At 32.1% G+C, this 23,177-nt stretch overlaps 1 protein-coding gene across 2 annotated transcripts in view; it reads right to left on the minus strand.

Moving 5' to 3' along the window:
* Positions 1–6,673: 6,673 nt before the first annotated feature.
* chchd6a (coiled-coil-helix-coiled-coil-helix domain containing 6a) overlaps positions 6,674–23,177 on the minus strand; it is an 89,234-nt gene continuing 72,730 nt past the window's right edge. Inside the window, exon 10 of one of the 2 annotated variants that reach the window (XM_051095763.1) lies at positions 6,674–7,230. In XM_051095763.1, the coding sequence (XP_050951720.1) occupies positions 7,207–7,230 (24 nt within the window). In that variant the 3' untranslated portion in view covers positions 6,674–7,206. The remainder of the gene's footprint in view (positions 7,231–23,177) is intronic. The other variant, XM_051095764.1, reaches the window with a different exon arrangement.

Below are 23,177 nucleotides of genomic sequence, written 5' to 3' on the forward strand. Positions count from 1 at the left end.
TACATGAACCATATAAACAATACATTATTCTGTCTATTAAAACCAAGTATAAATCAGTTTAGTGTTTTTCAGCATCTTACATTTATTCCGAAATTCAAAGCAGTAACAATTTAAACAATATATTTTATTTAAACAATGCTATATTTAAATAATGAACTGATGTTCAGCTGTTCTTTTTCATAATAAACTTATTTTCGGATCAGTCATCAGAGCTCAGTAAACACTGGCCACAGTCACGGAGATGCACCTTTAATTGCAACAAGCTGATTACTCACTAAAAACTCCCACATACCATGTTTTCAGGCCATTTTAAGTCTTTTTTTCAGTAACAAGGTTGTTATATCTAAGTGTGTGAGTTGCTTGCTTACTTTTTTAAATTAGTCTTCATATTAACGACACTACGTTGTTCATTCCGACCTACAGTGATTCAGACTGATCCAAGAGGCGGGATTTATCCCATGAACCAATCACAGCCAATCACATCCAGTCAGAACCAATAATATCGCGATGGATGGAGGCATTGAATCCTCTCATGTGACTTTCCGCCATTTGTATGTTGTATATGTCATATTTTGTAATATTTGTGTTATTACATTTATTTTTGTACTATGGATTTTTACTCATCCATTTTTGAGGAGGCATTGCCGCCCCTAATATGCAGCTTTATTTGTTGTTGTACTTTTAGCTTGCTTTATTTTTTTATTTGTTTGGTTCTAATAACTTTATTTTCAGTCTACAGCTACACCTACCTTCATTATTAATTTTTATGTCATGTTTCCTCAATTTTAAACGTTTCAAAATCTAAACATTTCTCAATATTTCCAGGTTTAAATAGATTTTGAATAGTGTTTTCACAACGCGTCATCAATCGGCCAAACGTAAACAGTGTCACTGAAGCTAACGGAACTCGCATATTTAGCTGATTATTACTGCTGAAAATGGTCAGTTATTGTCCTGTTTTGGGCTGTACTAATCGGTCGGACCAGGAAAAACATTTGGAGTACTATAGACTACCAAAAGTTATAACAAATCAAAGATAAGAGTGCAAAAAATATTATAAGTATTAATTAACAAAAGGCGTTTGTGGTTGGCCAAACTGAACCGGGATTTCCAGGGCAAAAATCTTGACAGCATTCGTGTTTGTTCTTATCATTTCCGGACAGGTAGGTGAAATATTAGGCTAATATCTTAATTAACACTGCTCGTACGTATCTTTACCACCTATTAACTTTAGTTTGTCAAAATATTGAACCCTTTCTTGCTTACCAAGTCCTTCTCTATGATTTAGCAGCTTCCACACGTTTTTCCATGGTTTAGACAGCATTAATTAACAGTGCAATGTATTCAGTAGTACATTAACCTTGCAATCCATGCTGTTCTTTACATCCGTTACATACATTTACATACTGTCTCAGACTTCTGGACCCTGCTGTAAGTTACATGATAAAGCCCAGCATCAAAAGCCTAAAAATCTCTTGCTAGTATTAAAAAAGTGTGATGGCAAAAGTTGCCCTTCCTTTGGGTTGAAAAACTAAAAGCCTGGCAACTGTAACCGGTTCACAGTGTGAGACGCGTCCCCCGTCTTCCAGTCTCAGCGGTGCTCCTGTGGGGACATTATGGCATCGAATGCCACGAGATCTCTTACTTTCACAGAAAATAGACGAGTGGAAAGCAATAAAAAGGGACGGAAGAGAGCGGGGGCTGTTCCTCTCTAATTACTCTCATCTTTGCACAGTGAGGGGATCTAATAAAAGAGGAAGAGTGTCATGATATTTGAAGATAAATGTCAGCTGTGAGCGCGTGTGCGAGCGTGAGAGACAGACGGCGTGTGTATGGTAATGTAATGTCAGCTAGGTGTGTTTATATATTTCTCTAAATCAGTGTTGTGCTGCGGCTCCAGCGCAGGGAGCCTGTGTGTGTCGGTGCAGGTCGGCCCCTGGAGGAGGGAGAGCGGCGTGGCGATGGCGAGCACAACATGACGGTAATAACAGCGCGCTCCACAACCTCAGCCAGACTCTGTTTTCCCAACGGGGCCGGCCGTTAGCACAATCCAAATGTCAGGGGCACATGCTCGGGAAGGACGGAGATTGAGCTGGCAGGGAGAGAGAGCAGATCGGCAGACTGCAGGATGGACACTGAGGGGATCTCAGGATAGATAGGTGTTCTTTCAGCTAGGACTGACAGAGGTAACATGCTCTGTGGCTTATTAATGAGGCTCAGTGCTCTTACATTTTTCTGTGCAGATTCCGTTTTGTGTGATTTCAGATTAATTCAGGTCAGGTGGGTAGCAGCACATGTACTCAGAAACCATTTTGAAAGTGCTATTTACCTCACAAAAAAGTCTTTACTCTAAAGCATGGAGATGGTATAAATGTACATACCTACAATGAATAATAATGGCTTGAAAGTTGAATGCAGAGTCTCATTCACAACAGAGGCAAAATAAGATGCAAGATTGAAATAAAATAAAATAAGATGAAATGATCATTGTTGCACCAGAAAATAAAATAAAATAAAAATACAATATCTCTACAGGACAAATAGAAATAAAATAATAGCATTAACACATTTTCCCTATAAAAATAATTATCATTATCATTGATGCTCAAACTAAACTAAAATAAAGAAATAAGAAAAGGCAAAATAAACTAAAATGATTATCATTATTATTGACTCAAAAAGAACATAAAATCACCTTAAAACAATTGTAGCTCAAAAAGTATTTCCTAAGCCAAAATGAAATAAAAAAAAATTATAATTATCATGATAAAAAATCATCATGAAAAAACAACAAAAAAAAAAAAACATACACAATTATTATCTATGCAAGCAAAAAAAAAAAAAAAAAACTCATTATCAGTGAAGCTCAAAAAGAATACATTTTCCCCCAAAAGCAATAAATAAATATTGAATAAATGAACAGAATAAAATAAATAATAAATAAAGCAAAAGTTAAAAGGAAATAAAATAATTTTAATTGTCATTGATGTGCAAAAAGAATACAGTGTTCTCTACCAGCAAAAATAAATAAATAAATATAAATAAAAAGGCAAAACAAACTAAAATAATAATTATTATTGTCTCAAAAAGAACACAGTATCACATAAAAACAAAAACAAAAATCATTATTATTGTAGCTCAGAGAGACAAAATAAATAAATTAAAATAAATAAATAAAATAAAAAAGTAAAAGGAAATTAAATCATTTTAATTATCACTGATGTGCAAAAAGAATACAGTATTCTCTACCAGCAAAAATAAATAAATACAAATAAAATAAAAAAGCAAAATAAACTAAAATAATTATTATTGGCTCAAAAAGAACAGAGTATCACAAAAAAACAAAAAAATGTCATTATTATTGTAGCTCAGAAAGACAAAATAAATAAATAAAAATAAATAATTAAAATAAAAAAGTAAAAGGAAATGAAATAATTTTAATTATCACTGATGTGCAAAAAGAATACAATATTCTTTACCAGCAAATAAATAAAATAAATAAAACTGAAAAAGAAAAGGCTAAAAAAATTATTACATGTAAAAAAAAAATAAAATAAAAAAATCATTGCTGTTCGAAAAGAATGCAATATCCACTAAAATGTTTTTACAAAGTATTATTATTATTATTATTATTATTATTATTATTGATGCAAGCAAAAATAACAAACTCATTGTCAGTGAAGCTCAAAAAGAATATTTTCTCCCGCAATCAATCAATAAATTAATAAATAAAAATAATAAATAATTAAAATAACAATTAAAAGGAAATAAAATAATTTTAATGATCATTGATGTGCAAAAATACAATATTCTCTACCAGCAAAAATAAATACAAATAAAATAAATAAAAAGAAGAAAAGGCAAAATAAACTCAAATTATTTATTATTATTGTATTTTTTTTTTTTTTCAAAAAGAACAAAGTATCACCTAAAAACTAAAAATTATTTTAATTATCAATGATGCGCAGAAAGAACACAATATTCTCTGCCAGCAAATACATAAATAAATAAATAAATAAATAAAGAGAAAGAAAGAAAAAGACAAAATAAAAAAAAAACTAAAAAAAAAACTGATGCAATATCGACTACAATATAAAAACAAAAATACATAAGAATGCATTTTCCCCACAAGCAATAAAGAATTATTTTCATTTATAACATTTTTAAGTTCAGTATGCAGACTCCTACCTTCATTATAAATTTTATGTCACAATGTTTTTTTGGTTTTTTTAAGTTTAAAAAGAGAGAGAGAGAGTGGAAAAAAAAACAATACTATTAATGAAAAGCTCATGGGTAGCTGAAAATTGTTACATTCTTAAAGGAGGATGATCTGCATGCAACAAATGAAGAGGCTCATTTTATTCTACTGAGAGGTCTAGTGAAAACCAGTCCCTGCAAACATACACCAATATACACAAAAGTACCATGTTTTCCCCTACAGTATATATTCAATAATATATATATTTTTCAAAATGATTAGTGCATTTGTGACAGCATGTGAGATTAGAAAGCCTGCGTTGGAGGTGCACAGAGGTAAGCGCAGCTGCTTTAATGTGAGCCGTGTACGGCTGAGCTGTCAGACCTCATTGCTGTATGATGGAGGACTTATTATGTTAACCTTTGGCCCTTCCTTCGCTCCTGCTATCGCCTGCCATCTTGTCCTCAGCGCACCGCGCAGGCCACTTCTGTGTGACCGCTGTCTGAAGAGCCTGTGCTAGAGGTTTTCGCACATTTCTACACTTTAGCAGCCTGTCTTATTACACACGCTTTACTTTTCTTAAGCATTATGGCACGTCAACGTGTTTCTGTTTATCTCCATGTTAAAGATAAATGGAGGTACATTGGGAAGCACCGATGGGCCAGTTGTCATAAGCAATTTATTTAAAGGTTTAAAGGAAAAGGAGTTTTATCACCCTCCTCTTATGGTTAAGAAAAGATGAGGTTTGATTTCAGGATGACTTTTAGGCTGATTTGTTGCCCCAAAACAACGTATCCTCGTTTGCCCTCCACACCAGCCGAGGTAACCCGCTTGTATTCTTAACAAGGTAATTCCCAAGTCAATCCTGGTAGCATGGATTGAGAACCTTATTAGTCTTGACAGAGAGGTGTGTGTATTCTGACATGCGGGGTGTGTGTGTGTGTGTGTGTGTGTGTGTGCGCATCTGAAGCGAGTGTGGAGATGCAGTGTGTGTCAGCTGGATAATTGAGGGTTGTGTGTGTGATGCCATCTTGCCATAATTGCCTGAGCTCACATGGGAGACCCGACCATGTCAAAAGCAGCAAATTGAGCTAGTATGTGTACGTGTGTGTATGACACCGACACCGTGTCACCACTCACAGATCAATCACGTCTTCATCTCTCTTCCTGCTGCAAATCATTTCATCCTATTTCAAAAATAGGGTACATTCAATCAGACCACATTTTGTGCACACTACATGAAATTCGATTTTGTTAAAGGCATAGTTCACTTTAATATAATATAATATAATTTCTGTCTTCCTGTCACTGATTAAAGATTAAATAATAATAATAATAATTATTATTATTATTATTATTATTATGATCATCATTACTACAATTATTTAATAACAATTATTACACACAAACAACAACATTACTATTATTATTATTACTACTATTAATACTACTACAGTTATATAATAACAATTAATAACAATTACCCATAAATAATAATAATATTATAATCACAATTATTATATAATAACAATTGACAATTATTACACACAAATAGTAATAATAATTATATTATTATTATTATTATTATCATTGCGACAATTATTATTTAATTATTATTATTATTATAATTATAATTATAATTATAATTATTATTATTATTAAATTGACCGTTACTGTGATCTCTCAGTAGTTTCAAGGTTTTTTGCCTTTTTGCCACTGAAAGATATAATAATAATAATAATGATATTACTACAATTATTATATAATTAATAACAACAACAACAATAGTAGAAATAATATTAATATTATTATAATTACTACAATTATTATATAACAACAATAAAAATTATTACGCAAATAATAATAATAATAATAATAATAATAATGTTACTAGTTATTATAGAATAAGAATTAATAATATTATTATTAATAATACAATTATTATAGAAAAATAATGAATAATTTCACACAAATAATAATGATAATAATAATACAATTATTATAGAAAAATAATGAATAATTATTACACACATATAATAGTAATAATAATACAATCATTATAAAATAACAATTAATTATTATTTTGCACAAATAATAATAATAATAGTAATACAATTATTATAGAATAACAATTAATAATAATAATAATAAATAATAATAATGCAATTATTATACAAAAACAACAACAACAACAACAGTAATAATAATTATTATATTTTTATTGACTATGTTGCTGTGGTCTCTCAGTAGTTTCAAGGTTTTCTGCCTTTTTGTCACTAAAAGATAATAATAATAATAATAATAATAATAATATTACTACAATTATTATAATTAATAATAACACAAATAACAACAACAATAGTAGTAATAATAATAATAATTATTATTATTATTATTATCATCATTACTATTATTATTATCATTAATATAAATGTTTAAATTGTTTTTCTGTTGTTGTACAGAAAAGAGCTGCGCAGAATTCTTTTAATTCTTCTTTTGTTTCCAATAGCAGAAAAAAACAGCACATATTTTTGGAACGACATAAGGATGAATTTTTTTTTTTTTGAACTATGCTTTTAACTGCCAATGTCAGGCTTATTTTTATCAAACCAGAAATTAATTTTCTAAAAGACTGATTCAGTTTCAGACGCTCTCAAAATGGATCTGAAGTATTTGAAAAAGGACAACAAGAGACGAAGGCAGGACTCGCTTTGGGCAGTTATCCGTTTATGTAGATATGCTTTTGCCAAAATACAATGCATAAATAAAATCCCGACAAACAAAAGTATCAGGATTTCCTGAGTGTACTCTTATAAAATCAAGCCTTGCATGTCTGTGATCCCATTCTCAGTGCTGTTACAGATAATGGAATACTCATAGTGGCCTGTAATATGCAGCTTGTTCAGTACACTGGAGTGCGACTCAGAGTCCTGGGATCAGATGGTAATTGGATGGAGAGGCTAAAGATGAAGCGGCCCGTGAAACCCAACACACAGACGAACGCCGCTCTATCCGTGATTCACCAACAGATTCTGTTCAGAAAGAGAGACCGTGACAAAAAAGGGAGAGAGACCAGATGTTTTAGAATCAAATGCACATTAATACAATTACAACAATACAATTAAAGCATTCAGTATTACAATGCATAATTATTACAATTATGCACACACTTTTAAAAAGTAATTAAAATAAATGAATTATTGGAATTACTGAAGTCCAATTCTTATTTTATTTATTTAAAATAATTTTGATGCAGACATGACAGACATATAATATACAACAGATTAATAAGGTTTGCCAAGTGAGTAACTGAAATTATTTTTTTTTAATTTTTATATAATTATGGATTTATTTTTTAATCACAATAGGAGACGATTTTTACTACACACACACAAACACATATACAAATATATAAATTATATATATAAATTATATATATATATATATATATATATATATATATAGACAGATAGATAGATAGATAGATAGATAGATAGAAGGTCTGCCCAATTTATACATCAAAAATTTGACAAAAAATAGTTTGTAATTTTACAATAGAATATATCATTTTCTAATAATTTCATAATTTTTAAAAATATTTCTTATAATAATTTTTTACAATTATTTTGATGCAGACATGACAGCAATATAATATACACCAGATTATTAAGATTTTTCAAATTAATAACTGAAATATTAGACAAAACTTTATTTATATTTATATTTAAAAAAAATATTTAATCACATTTTTTTAATATGTATTAATAAATATTATTAGCTTTACTACAGCATTTACATTTTATATTATTTTTATTTATCAAACAATTTTTAAATTTATATTTTTTATTCATTTGATTTTTTTTTTTACATAATATTCATCAGAATATTAAAGTTTGCCAAATTTATACTTTTACAAATTAGACAAAAAATTAGTTTTTAATTTTACAATAGAATATATATAATTATCTTATTTTAATTATTTACAATTGTTTAGATGCAGGCATAGAAATATAACAGAAATATAATATTGTACACTAGATTATCAGTGTTTGTTAAATTAATAATTGAAGTATTAGACAAAGACTTAATTATTTTTTTTATAATTCATTTTTTAAATCACAATGTATGACCACTTTTACTTATGTATGTATTTTGGTGAAGCATGAGACATGCAATTTCAGAATATTAAGGTTTGCCAAATTTATACTGCAAAAATTAGACAAAAATGTGTTTTTTAACTGTGTATATATATATATATATATATATATATATATATATATACACACACATACACACATACATACACACATACACACATACACACATACATACACACACACACACTTTTGTATTTCATAAATTAGAATAAAATAGAACACAATAATATCTTAACTATAAGCCTAAAAATCACAATGTAGCCTCCACAGTTTATTTAACAGTGAAAGCAAAAGCACAAGGTGATTCTCCCATAGGGCTGAAACAAGCCTTGGCCAAAAACAATATTTTAGAGAGTTTACAGTAGAAAAAAATAAATAAATCAGTAGTCACTGCCATCACTGCCTGTGGGACTGGAGCCCACACAAGCGAGGGGGTGGACTACATTGTATGGGTAATCATCACCCACTAAAGGTCAGGGCCCTTAATTCCAGTCATTGGGAGGTGCTCCATACATTACAGCGGGCGTGTGCCAGAGAGGAGGGCAGGAGGAGATGGAGGGAGGACAGGGTATGAGAAGAGGAGGGAGATGAAGAGAGGAAACAAAGAGAATCAGGCAAAAGGGAGGACATTGCAATGACATCACTCAGATTCAAAGCAACCCACATAACTATTATTTCTGAATACTGGCCTTGACCTCCGAAGCTCCGAAGCTCCGAAGCTCCTCAGCATACATGCAGACAAAGTGAAGATGCCGCAAACGAAGAGGGTGGAAGTTAATTAACGCAACCTGTCAGCAACAACAAGGGCCAGTTTAACCTCGGAGGATTTACGTTTTACAACCCAGAGGTACAAATCACCCTGGGTCAGGAAATCTGCAGCATTGATACCAATTACTGTGCATTGTCCTCGAAGAGACTCAAACAAATGTAAAACTGGCTTTCTGAGGGTTTGTGTAGAGATCATGAAAAAGATGTAGCCTACTCACAAGAATAGGTGTTTCTTCAACTACGGATACTTTTGGCCCTGTGGAGTTTTAGAAAATTAGCTCACTTTTACCACAATCTCACAAGTTTAACGTGTATACTAAAAGTCCAACACTAGCATTACAACACACAAGCATTACAGGAGAATACTAAGATTTTTTTTCTTAAAGTCATAAACATTTGCGCCAGAACGTCACATCTAAAAATTATGTATGACATTTCAAATATTTTTAAAATAAAATGGCAACTTGCAGAATTTTTATTTCATAGCTAATATTTTATGTATCCTAAATATGCAGTTAAATATCTTCATATTTTTGCATAATTAAAAAAAAAAGGTTTTAATAACACAAGCAAAAAAAAAAGTTCACAAATTATATTTACCTTGATTTGGTTCTTGATTGTCACTATTTTAAAGTGATTTTTTTTAATATATATATAATTTTTAAACGTAACAATATTTTAGGATAAAATAATAATATATATACACATTAAAGTACATGAAACATCGAAAGGAAAAATTAAGGCGTGGTGAAACATTTTCTAAATGTTTTAATGTGACCTTCATGTAACGTCACATCTAAAAAGTATGCGTATGACATTTCAAATATTTTCTAAATAAAATGGCAACTTGCTAATTTTTTTATGTCATAGCTAATATTTTATGTGTCCAAAATATGCAGTTAAATATTTCCATACTTTTGTGTAATTAAAAAAAATAATAATAATACAATTTAAGCAAAATAAAAAAGTCACATCAAAAATGTAACGTCACATCAAAAAATAATGCATATGACATTTAAAATATTTTTAAAATAAAATGGCAACTTGTTAATTTTTTTTATGTCATAGCTAATATTTCATGTATCCTAATATGCAGATAAATATTTTCCTATGTTTGCATAATTAAAAAAAAAAAAAAGTTTTAATAAAATTGAAGCAAAAAAAAAGAAAAGAAAAAAAACACAAAATCTGTTTACAAATTATATTTACCTTGATTTGGTTCATGACTATTTCACTCCGTTTAGAGTGAGAGAAAAAAAAAATATATATATATATATATATATATTTTTTTTTTTTAGGATAAATAATAAATTATATACATTAAAGCACATGAAATATAGAAAAAAATGAAGGCGTGGTGAAACATTTCCAAGATGTTTTAATGTGATCTTCATGTAACGCCACATTTAAAAGTTATGCATATGACATTTTAAATATTTTTAAAATAAAATGGCAACTTGCTAAATTTTGAATGTCATAGCTAATATTTTATGTATCCTAAATATGCAGTTAAATATTTTCATATTTTTGCATAACATCGAAAAAAAATATGTTTCAATAAAAATAAAACAAATATTCTGTTCACAAATTATATTTACCTTGATTTGGTTCATGACTATTTCACTCTGTTTAGAGTGAAAAAAAATACTTTTGTATAATTTTTAAACGTAACAATATATTTTAGGATAAATAATCAGATATATACATTAAAGCAAATGAAACCAGAAAACTAGTAAAAAAAATCTAAAAATATATATATATGAAGGCATAGTGAAACATTTCCTAGATGTTTTAATGTGACCTTCATGTAACAAAGAAAAAGTGGGGGTAGAAAAAAAAATCAGTTGGACCCCTGGGAACCCCTCAAATACAGGCTACATAAAGGAAGAGAGCTGATTTTAATTCACTAAAGCACATTCTCTATAAGTAACACAACCTACATAACTGAGTATCACAAAGAAGCTGCACAGCGGTCGCCTTCCACAGCTTTTGCACAAGGCCACTGTCAGCTCAGCAGGCTTGTATATGTTTCAGTCCCTTATCGATTGAACCGTCTTTCCCTGTGGTCGAAAGCAGCCAAAGCCAGTGTTTGTGCAGAGAATCAAATTCTGATAACCCTCCTGAGGACCTCCTGGATCAAAACAGGGAACTAACTGGTGGTGGAGGGGAGGCTGAACTAAGAGTGTGGGATATAGAGATAATTACAATGGGCCCAACACTGAGACCTGAGGAACGCCGACCGCACCGACTGTGCCGGTGTACTGTATTGACCTGTGCTTGATGGCGGTGTGGTGAGGAGTGGGTGTCATAAAAAAGGTTGAGAGCTGAGAAACGTATAATACAAATAAGACAGCTGATAGATCAATATCACAGCTGTGACGGATTTGTCACAATGTACAATGCATGAAGGACAAATGCTGGCAACAAGAAAGTGCGTGCCAGTGTAAATGAGTCAAGAGTGACAGAGCGAGATTGATTTTATTTGTGTGACTAGCAGTATGACACCACAAAGGAAGACTCTGTAATACAAGTGAAAAATTTAGCACAAATCTATAATAAAATTAGTGCTGTCAAACGAGTAAGTGCGATTAATCGCATCCAAAATATAAATTTTTATTATGTGTGTATATATACATATATATAAATATATATATATATACACACACAAGCATGTATATTTACATGTAAATATTTTCAAAATATATGCTGTATGTGTGTGTATTTATATATACATAGATATACAAACTATAGAAACATATGTAAACAAAAAATTATTTTATATGCGATTAATTGCAATTAATCGTTTGACAGCACTAAATAAAATGTATACATATTTAATTATATTTAATTACATATTAAACTATACATATATGTATGTGTGTGTTATTATTTATAGCATTATGAATAGCATATGTAAAGCATAATGAAAAGTATTGAAGTAATTATTTAAAATGAAAATCTGAAAGTAATTATTTGATACAAATGTAAAAAAAATCTGTTATTAAATAAGTAAATAAATAATCAAAATATAAATATATAATTTAAATCTATAAAATTGTGTATACACATTTTTATAGATTAATATATTTTAATGAATATTATTTAACAAATATTTTATAAATACAAATGCAAAAAATGTATAATAAATAAATAAATATCTATATTTATTTATATATAAAATGTAATTATATAAAAATGTGTGTGTGTATATATATATATATATATATATATATATATATATACATACACATATATAAGATATTTTTATATAATTATTTTTAATTAATTTTAGATATTTAAATTAAACACACATATAGCATAATTAAAGTACATTAAAGTAGGTATATTGTAATTAAAACTCAGTTTATGTGATTGTGTAAACTCTATATATGTATATGCACATGTATGTCAGCATATACATATATACAGCATAATTAATGTATTTTACAGTAAGTATACATACATACATATATATATATATATTTATATATATATACTTATACACACACACACACATACATACACCACAGTAGCATGCCACAAGAAAAAAAAAATTATTATAGCATTACACGTATTTAACATATGTAAGTATATAATTATAAAACACAACTGAAGTATATTAAATTATACATTAACTATATATTAACTTTAAATATAATATCTATAAGAAATATAGATAACAATAAAAATCTATAGTTACATTTACAAATAAAATATTTGAATTAAAGCATAATAAAAATGCATAATATAACCCATTTTTCTACAGTATGAATGTACCTTCAAGGTTAACAAACTGATCCCACAAAACCCAAATGCGGAAGTAGTTGGTGTATGTTGGGGAATTTTGTACCTTCATAAACCTAAATAGCAAATTGGATGTCCACCAAAGAAAGTGATGTAACCTACAGAAAGAGTCAGGCTGATGTGAGCTGCTGCCAGTGTCTCACTCTCCTCTCTGAGGTGTTGTCTAAACTCCCCTTTCCATTAAGGGCAGGGAGAGACAGCTGCTGTCGCTACGATGGCAAACAAGAGAGAAGCAGATGAAGAAGAACGATCAAACAAGACAAACAAACAAGGCCGAGAGGGAGCTCGACTCTGAACTCCGCAATGAGCAGAGCACAGGAGGGGGGGGGGAAAGGGAACGAAATCGCCAGCAGCGACATAGAGTTCAATCTAGGAGCAAGTTCTGCTGATTTTAACTTCACCAACTTCGGATGTGCCGCTCTCTGATCTGTCTGCTCCTTTCATTTCACCGTCAGATAAATCACACAGACACGGGCAATCAAATATGCGAGAGGAAGTACTCCACAACACATCTGGCATAAAGCACGTCCTGAATAAGGCATTTAATGAGCCTGATAAGAGCTGATCTACCTCTCTTTCACGTCACCTTTCATTAGGCAGGAAGTTTCACTGACATATGGAAATTTCTTTCTTAAAAAAGAGCCAACCTGGACGAAATACTTTGAAGGCCTATTCAAACCCAATGCGAAACTAAAATGCAAAATGAATCGCCAACAAAAGGACTATTCACACCAGGAGCAAAACGAATATTCATGAGGCTACATTAAAACTCAACAAAGCGCCTTGAAATGTACCAGTTTCTATAAAAATATTAAGCAGCGCAACTGTCTTCAACATTGATAATAATAAGAAACATAGATGCAAGTAGCGATTAAGGGGCCAAGCACAAAGAAAGCAAGATAAGTCATGCCAGCATTGCTGGCAGCATCTGACCAACTGCATCAGTGACGTAACGATGATTTTAAGCGAAACGGCTGAAAAATCTAATACAGACACTATTAATATGATTGAAAGATTTATCACTGTCGACCAGTAGGTGTTGGTGTTATGAAATTGATGTGGTGTGGTTAGTGTAATGTGACAATGGCACAAATAAAGTTTGGTGTCAATATAACAAAGCTTTGCAGAGATACAGCCTCAGAGTCATTTTGGCATCATGCCTCACATTTGTTGCGGCGCTGTACAAATATGGTTTCGTCTATCGATGTGAAATCCATAACTTTTTGTTAGCACAGTCTGAAGATGATCTGACTCAATTTTGGTGAAAATTGGACGAATGGTCCTGGACGAGTTTCAACATAAATCAAAATAGCGGACAGAAAGTTTGCCCAGCTATGGCATAATTGGTATGTATATCATTTTAATAAGCTAATGAAATCAAAAGTTATTAGCATTTTTGGAAATTTCATAATTAATGGTTAATGAATAGTTTATAACTCTTGACCAATAGGTGGCACTGTTACCAAATTGATGTGGCGTGGTCAGTGTGAGGTGACAATGGCACATACAAAGTTTGGTGTAAATTTGCAGAGATACAGCCTCTGATGCAGTTTGGCATCTTTCCAGCAAATCTGTTGATGCGTTAAACAAAACACGTTTCATAGTCCAATTTGGTAAAAATTGGACCAACAGTCTAGGAGGAGTTTGAAGAAGTAGGTTTTCAACATTAATCAAAATGACAGACAGGAAGTTCAGCCAATTTTGGCATAATTGGTACTGATGTTCTTGGCATGACCCAAGGAATATATTGAGATCACTTTCATTACAATAGGCCATTTTAATCAAATGTTATTAGCATTCTTTTTAATTTATTTATAACATTTGGCCACAAGGTGCCACTGCCCCCAAACTTTTTGTGTACTGTAAGTGCATGGCGGCAAAAACACATACAGAGTTTCGTAAAAAATATAGCATTTTACAATAAAATTCAAAATGGCTGACATGGGGAAAATTAGGTATGGTTTGACTCTGCATGCTCCACCAAATCTAAAGAGACCAGTTTTGTGATTTTTGGCCAAGTAACGCAAAAGTAACATGATGCATTACTTTCCATAAGTAGTAACTAAGTAATGCAATTAGGGCTGTTACGATTCCTCGATTCAATTTGACTCAAGTACTTGATTAAAAAAAAAAAAAAATCCTTGACTGCAATTTACCCAAAGTGGCACATTCCATGAACTAGAATCCAAGAAACGCATTATTAGACCATTTTTTGAATTAATAATTATTGACTCATTGCTATAATATATGTATTTTAAGTAATTTGGATATTGTTTCGCAAATAATTTTTTGGCCAAACCATTCAGAATTTATAAGCATAAATAGTCATTTTTCATATCTCCTGACCACTAGTGGCCTCAGGTCATGGTTATAACACACACCAAGTTTGGTCTCAATATGCTTCACATCAATTTTTGTGTGCCCTTCGTAGAATTCGTTCACACGTTATTTGAGAACGGTTTGACTAATCAACTTGAATTCCATAACTTTTTGCCAGCATGGTCTGAAGATGATGAAAATCAGACAAATCATCTAGGATGAGTTAGAATAAGTAGGTTTTATGAATTATTAAAAACAGTGAAAAAACTAAACCCTACGATTTTTGGTGTTTATTCGACTTAGCATGACTTGCCAAGGATTCATAGAATTTTCCTTTTAGACCTTACGGTTCAAAAGTTATTAGCATAAACATGAGTGAAACTTTGGACAAGTGGTGGCACTGAAGAGTTTGAGTTAGAGACTCCAAACTTGCTATGGTTAATGTTGAGACTGTCCTCTATCTGCCAAATTTCATAACTTTCCAGCAAGCGGTTCTATGGGCTGCTATAGACATTCAGAGTAGAAGAAGAAACGGAAAGACGGAAGAAGAAGAATAATAAGAACGCCAATGGATACAATAGGTGCCTTCGCACAAATCAGCACATTATAATGATTTCTGAAGGATTTTGTAACACTGAAGACTAGAGTAATGGTGCTGAAAATTCAGCTTTGCATTGGGGAAAAAAAAAAACATTTTTAAAAATCTTAAAACAAAAAAGCAGTTATTTGAAATTGCAATAATATTTTGCATTTACTGTTTTTACTGTATTTTTAATAAAATAAATCCAGCCTTGGTGAGCACAAGACACTGACACAAAACTGAAAGGTACTGTACCAATGCCTTGGTTTACACCCAGTTGTTCTGTTCTAAATCTTGTTCACAATGAACATTTGCTCCATGCTTGGTGTGAAAAGGTGTGTCTTAACCGTTGTTCATACAACTGAAGCTGACGCTAAAACAGATTGCCCTCTTCAGAGCATCAGAACATGTGGAAGCCGGAAACACAGACTCACACTTTATCTTTCAAACCCAAGCACAATGTCAGTTACTTTCTTTCTCAGAGGTCAGGCGGGTTTCGTGACCCCAAGCTCCCTGGCCACTACATCATGTTTGGTGTGACAGGACATTGTGAAGAAGAACGAATATATGCATGACCTCTGCCCTTTTCATCTCTGGACATAAAGCTAGAAATGCCCTTTGCTCTAATGACATCATCATCACCATCATCCAAAAAAAAGCCCCTTCTAAACAGAACAAAACACTTCCAAAACCCCAAAAAATACATTGAGTTTACAACATAACTACGAGGTGCAAAAGGGAAACTCAATATTAAATTTTCAGCCGGCAGCACTTATCCAATACCAATTCATTCAATAAACAAGATGTATGGCACAAGGACTACATGAGTATATAAAAATGAATTATTTTTAGATAAGTCAAATCCTTCTTCTTTATTGAATAACAAAGATCCGTATTTGGGTGTTTCTTCAACTATGAGCACATACGGATCTGTGAACTTTTAGAAAGTAAACTCTCTTAAAATAAACTTTACACATTTACTTTCATTACCAATAATTTCACAGAGGACATATATGAATCAAGGGAGAATTCTGCTATTTTGTTAGTTTTTCATGGCCATTTTCATCACAGTGTAATTTCCAACACTGCTCAAATGATGTATTGTGCTTAAAAGCTTTCTGTGGTGCAAATTATACTTTTAACATGTCTAAAATGAAATAGCCGACTCCTTTGTCTTGCTAAGGCTAATGTATGTTTTGTATCCTAAACTGTTTTGTGGGCAACATATTACAAGTTAGGCCAGTAAAGTAATCAGTTTTATTTTTTAAATTTACAAATAAGGCTTATTCATTTCATTTTTGGTGTGAAAGGGCCTTGCCCAAAAAAAATAACTTTCAGGTTTTTTGCTTTACAATGCATATTACTAATCAAAAATTGACAAAATATCTTCATGGAACATGAACTTTTCTTAATATCCTAATGATTTTTGGCATAAAAGAAAAATTGATCATTTTGACCCATACAATGTATTGTTGGCTACTGCTAAAAAAAATATATATACCCATGCGACTTATGACTGGTTTTGTGGTCTAGGGTCACAAATAGTCAGACCCAGCCCAGGTGAAAAAACTAATGCAAAAGTAACGTGATACATTATTTTCCATAAGTAGTAACGTAGTAAGTAGGAATTGTATTGTCATTGGCATGTAAGCGAGACCAAAGAGCAATTTTCAGCCAAGGCTGAAAAAATAAAGTATAACTAACCAAGTAATGCAATTAGGGCTGTTACGATTCTTTGAATAAATTCCAGTACTTGAGTACTCGTGGCACATTCAACGAACGAGATATTAGTTTATATTATTTTTTTAATTAATTATTATTGCGTCATTGTTATTATATATGTATTTTAAGTCATTATAAAGAATATTATTCGCTTAGGACTATTTTTATTACCACAAAAAAATTTAATTATAATTATTCGATTACTCAATTAATCGTCAGAGCAATCGAGCGATTACCGAAATAATCGTTAGTGACAGCCCTAAATACAATTAGTTACTTTTTTATGGAATAATGTGATATTGTAATGCACTACTTATAAAAGTAACTTTCCCCAGCACTGATCCTAAATATACAAAATCCATTCATTTTCCATGTGATTTTTACCTTGATTTTTCCCAAGCCTGCTCTTCACATTTGAAAATAAGCACAAAAAAGTTTTAATGTGACCATGTATCAAAAAAGATTAGGAAAACAAAACCATGACATAAAAGAGCTCATAAATGAAGAAATTAGGGCTGTCAAATGATTAATCGCAATTAATCGCATACAAAATAAAAGTTTGAGTTTGTTTAATATATGTGTGTACTGTGTGTAATTATTATGTATATATAATTACACACAAATCCATGCATATATTTAAGAGAAATGTGTTATTTATGTACAAAATATTTTTATTTATATATAATATAAATTATATAAAAATTACAATAAATACATATACTTGTAAATATTTCTTAAATATATACACGAATGTGTTTGTATTTATATATACATAATAATTACACACAGTACACACACATATACTTTTATTTTGTATGCGATTAACTGTTTGACAGCCCTAGAAGAAATACCTCTTTACGGTTAATGCACAAGTTGCAACATTATTATTATTATTATTATTATTATTATTAATAAATACAAATAAAATAATATACATTTTACATAAAATAAAGTATTGGTTATACTGTATGTGCTATTATATTTAAAATTCAATATTAAAATTCAATATGGAATTAAGTAAGTAAACAAATAAAAATGTATTATTGGAACACAACAGTTAAAGTTGTGTAGTATAGATTTCAGCTCCCCCCATCTGCATTTGGTCTGGTCTGAATTGGAGATCTATGATATCAGATGTTTGACAGGCAATCTGGTACTCAAAGAACAAACTTCCTACCTGGCAGTTGTAGAAAGAAGGGGTGAAACAAGAAAAAAACAGCAAAAAACAAAATGCCCCTGTACTAGCTGTATGATGGTAGCATTCACTTTTCACAAAACGCTTTTTCAAACGAGAAGCCATTTCTTCCGTACGAATAGTCAGGAACACAATAAGCTTATTCTGAAAACAAAAAAGCAAACAAACCCCTATTTGTTGCAGGTAAAGGAAACCCACAATTTGGTTACTCTCCTTATGATGTCTGATGACAACTGTGAAAAAATACATGTCTTTGAAGCCAGTCCGTGGAGGTACTTCAAACCTGCCTTTGTGGATGGAGTGATGGCCGTTCCAAACAGTATTTGCCGCTCCTCCTAACAGCTTCAATAGAATAAAACAGAGGAAAGAGCTTTTGGAGACCAGTCAGACAAAGTGAACCGCCTTGTTCAGCTGCCAAATGGGAAACAGCACACGGATGCTTTCGGGGTAACAAAGCAAGAAAGCCATTCCTAATGCACTTTTATCACACCTGGAGAGGGTTGAAAAAAAGAGAACCGACTGCAGTGTTACTAAGTGATATTCACACACACAAAAAAAATGGAGAGATTCTATAGTTCGAGTCTTGAAGCTGCTTTTTAGCGGAACAATGTCTGTCCAGTCGGTAGACTCGGGGTTATCAGAAGGAAGTCGCAGTGGTGCAACTGCGGCTCCGCTGTGGAAAGGTCACATCAGCCATTGTGTTTCAGGCTCTTGGCCTCAGGTTCCCCGCTGAGTGTGGCTTCAGGGCTTTGTGAGGATGTTCATAGGCCATGTGGCACGCCTGAGCCAAAATGAAGTCTTCAGAATAGGTTTGATATGCCGTTTGATAGCGCAAAGCGCAGACAATAGCCATAGAACGATTGGAGGGGAAAGACACAAGAGAAGAAGTACAGATTGAAAGATGAATGGAGAATTACGGCTACAAAGAGCGGTGAGCCAAGCATGTAGTCAGCCTTTTTTGATTTGATCTTTTTGTATTACAAGCACCGTGTATTGTCACATTTGGTTCCAATATCCTTCTATCGCAAAAGGAGCTACTGTAGGCGCAAATTGAATCTATTTTCGCAACAAAGGCCTAACAACACACAAACTGCTGTAAAGATTTAACACTAAGATAAAACCCTATCAAAGATTTGGATTTATGCAATTACACTGAATGGGGTCTGAAGCTTTCAAACTTCAAAAAAGACACGCAAGTACCAGAAAAGTGGTTTATACAACTCGCGGGCAGGTCTTCTGAAGTCATACAATAACTTTGTGTGAGGAACAGACTGAAATTTAGATGGTTATCTACTGAAAATCTTCCATCCGCCTTTAACACATTGATCAGATTTGTAAGAATCGGTGTGTTTGATTTTTTTTTAACAAATCATTTGATCGGGCTCACAAGTGTCAAATAATTCATTCACGAAGTCAGAATTGGGTGATATAAACTCACAATTCTGACTTTTTTTCTCAGAATTTTGAGATATAAATTCGCAACTGCAGGTTATAAAGTCAAAATTGGGTGACAAACTCAATTCTTTCATGAGACTTTTTTTCTCAGAACTGTGTCATACAAATTATGCAATTCTGACTTTTTTTTTTAGAATTTTGAGATATAAACTCACAATCTTTCTGTCTTCAGTCATAAAGAAATTATGGTTTTTGAGGAAAGCATTTCAGGATTTTTTTTTCATATAATGGACTTCAATTGTGCCCCCGATTTTTTTGAACTTCCAAAATGTAGTTTAATGCAGCTTCAAAGGGCTCTAAACGATCCCAGCCGAGGAAGAAGGGTCTTCTTCTATAAACTCACAATTCTGACTTTTTCTCAGAATTGCATAATAAAACCTTGCAATTGAGAGTTATAATATAGTCAGAAATAGGTGATATGAACTCTTGACTATGACTTTTTTTCTCAGAATTCTGAGATATAAACTCGCAATTCCGACTTGTTCTCAGAACTGCGTGATATAAATTTGCAGATGCAAGTTCTAAAGTCACAATTAGGTGACACAAACTCACAATTCTGACTTTTTTCTCAGAATTTTGAGATATAAACTCCCAATTCTGACTTTTTTTTTTTTTCCCGGAATTACGTGATATAAACTTGCAGTTGCGAGTTATAAAGTCAGAATTGGGTGATATAAACTCAAAATTCAGACTTTTTTTTTCCTCAGAATTGCGTGATACAAACTTACAATTCTGACTTTTTCCTCAGAATTGTGTGATATAACCTTGCAACTGAGAGTTATAAAGTCAGAATTAGAATTGCACGATACAAACTCCCAATTCTGACTTTTTTCTCAGAATTTTGAGATATGAACTCACAATTCTGACTTTTTTTTTTGTTTTCCCAGAATTACATGATATAAACTTGCAATTGCGAGTTATAAAGTCAGAATTAGGTGATTTAAACTCGTAATTCTGACTTTTTTTCTCAGAATTGCGTGATATAAAATGGCAATTACGACTGTTTCTCAGAATTTTGATATAAACTCTTTCTCAGAATTACGTGACATAAACGTGCAATTGCGAGTTATAAAGTAAGAACTGGGTGATATAAACTCGCAATTCTAACTTTTTTCTCAGAATTTTGAGATACAACTCACAATTCTGACCTATTTTCAGAATTGCATGATATAAACTTGTAATCGTGAGTTATAAATTCAGAATTGGGTAATATAAACCCACAATTTTGACTTTTTTCTTCCAATTTCAAGTTTATATCTCGCAATTCAGATTTTTTTTTCTCAGAATTGCATGACAAATTCACAGATGCAAGTTATAAAGTCAGAATTGGGTAATATGAACTCGCAATTCTGACTTTTTCTCACAGAATTTATATCATAATTGCGAGTTAAGTCAGAATTGTGATATAAGCTTGTAATTTTGAGAACACAGTCTATTTTCCCCCTCAAAACTGGACTTTATAACACGCAATTGTGAGTTTATATCGCACAATTCTGAGAAAAAAAGTCAGAATTATGAGATAAAAAGTCGCAATTAGCTGTTTCTTTATTTAGTGGCAGAAACAGGCTTCCATACTATCACATTATTGGTCAATAATATTTTTTTTTTTTTGAAGAAATGTGCACAGTAAGACCAAGAATACCCAAAAATTATTTTATTATGTACTTGCCCTCATGTCATTTCAAGCCTATATGACTTTCTTTGAAGCCCACTGACTTTCATTTGTGTTACACTGTAGAAAAAGTCACACATTTAAAATGACATGAGAGCTAGAAACTGACAGAATTGTTCATTTTTTTAGGTGAACTACAACTTCATAAAAGTGAACAGGGTCAATTTTGATGTCGTGTTGACATTTACCCTCTGTAAACACAGAGAACATAAACGCCTAACGTTCTATGATAGAAAGCATTGGTGAAACAGACCTAAAAATAAACCTTTCTGCTTTTGTGTATCCTTGATCATCATGGGTAAGAAGCAGTAATGTAGTTCTAATCCCTTTAGCCAACAGACAGCAGCCAGTAAAGCACTGCAGCTTCGAAAACCCATTTGAGTGTTTCTTCAGCCTAGATCCACATGTTCAGCTAATCAACAACACAGCCACTTATCTTAGTTAGTTTCCCCACAAGACGAAAGATTACAATGAATTTTAATGTACTCCTTCCTACAGCTTTGATAAAGGCAGAATGCTTTAAATGAACGAGAGCCATAACTCCGCGTATATATGTTGCGTCTCCAGGGCCGAATACATTAACACGTGTAATTGGGTCCCCACAGCAGTGCACCTTTTTGCTGTAAAGGCTTTCAGAGATGGCAAGGCAATGGTCGTATATTTCAATACAGCGCAAATCACCATTTTCTAGTTCGCCAACCCCCCACACACACGTTTCTATAGATGTGCAATAAAAATTAAATAAAGAAAAAGCCCCTCCATCCATTTCACTCAAGGTCTTTCTCAGTGAGGCCGCATGAAGCTTTTCGAGCCATTACCGCAAACAAGATAATCCTCGCCATCTATTATATTGTGTAAATGTGCTGCTGGAACAATAAGTTTGTTCTGAACTCAAACCACTTTAGCGTGGCACTTTCGGAAAACTTTTCAAATCTGTGCCGCCAACAAACTCGCCATTATACTTGATGTTGTTTGCCAATGCGAGCTCTATTATTTCAGAACACAAAAGGAGGAGAGAAAGGGAAGCGGCTGCAAAAAAGAAAGATAATGGTGTTCGCTTTGATTGGTTCCTTCTAACACAGGCGGACCGAGGATCAATTCACTTTTTGAAAAGAGGGGAAGGTTGTTTACAACGAAGGACCTGCAGCAATATGAAAATGAAATCAATAATCCCACTGTGAAGAATGGATGGATAGAGGCTCGAGGCGTCTGGTCTTACATGAGAAAGGGGCAAAAAAAAAATGAAAGGCAGAGATTGGGAATGATAAGGCTTGTGCCTGCCGTCGAGCACTGAGGCATATATTTTT

The sequence above is a fragment of the Labeo rohita genome, chromosome 23, assembly GCF_022985175.1.
Source record: "Labeo rohita strain BAU-BD-2019 chromosome 23, IGBB_LRoh.1.0, whole genome shotgun sequence".
Taxonomy (NCBI): Eukaryota; Metazoa; Chordata; class Actinopteri; order Cypriniformes; family Cyprinidae; genus Labeo; species Labeo rohita.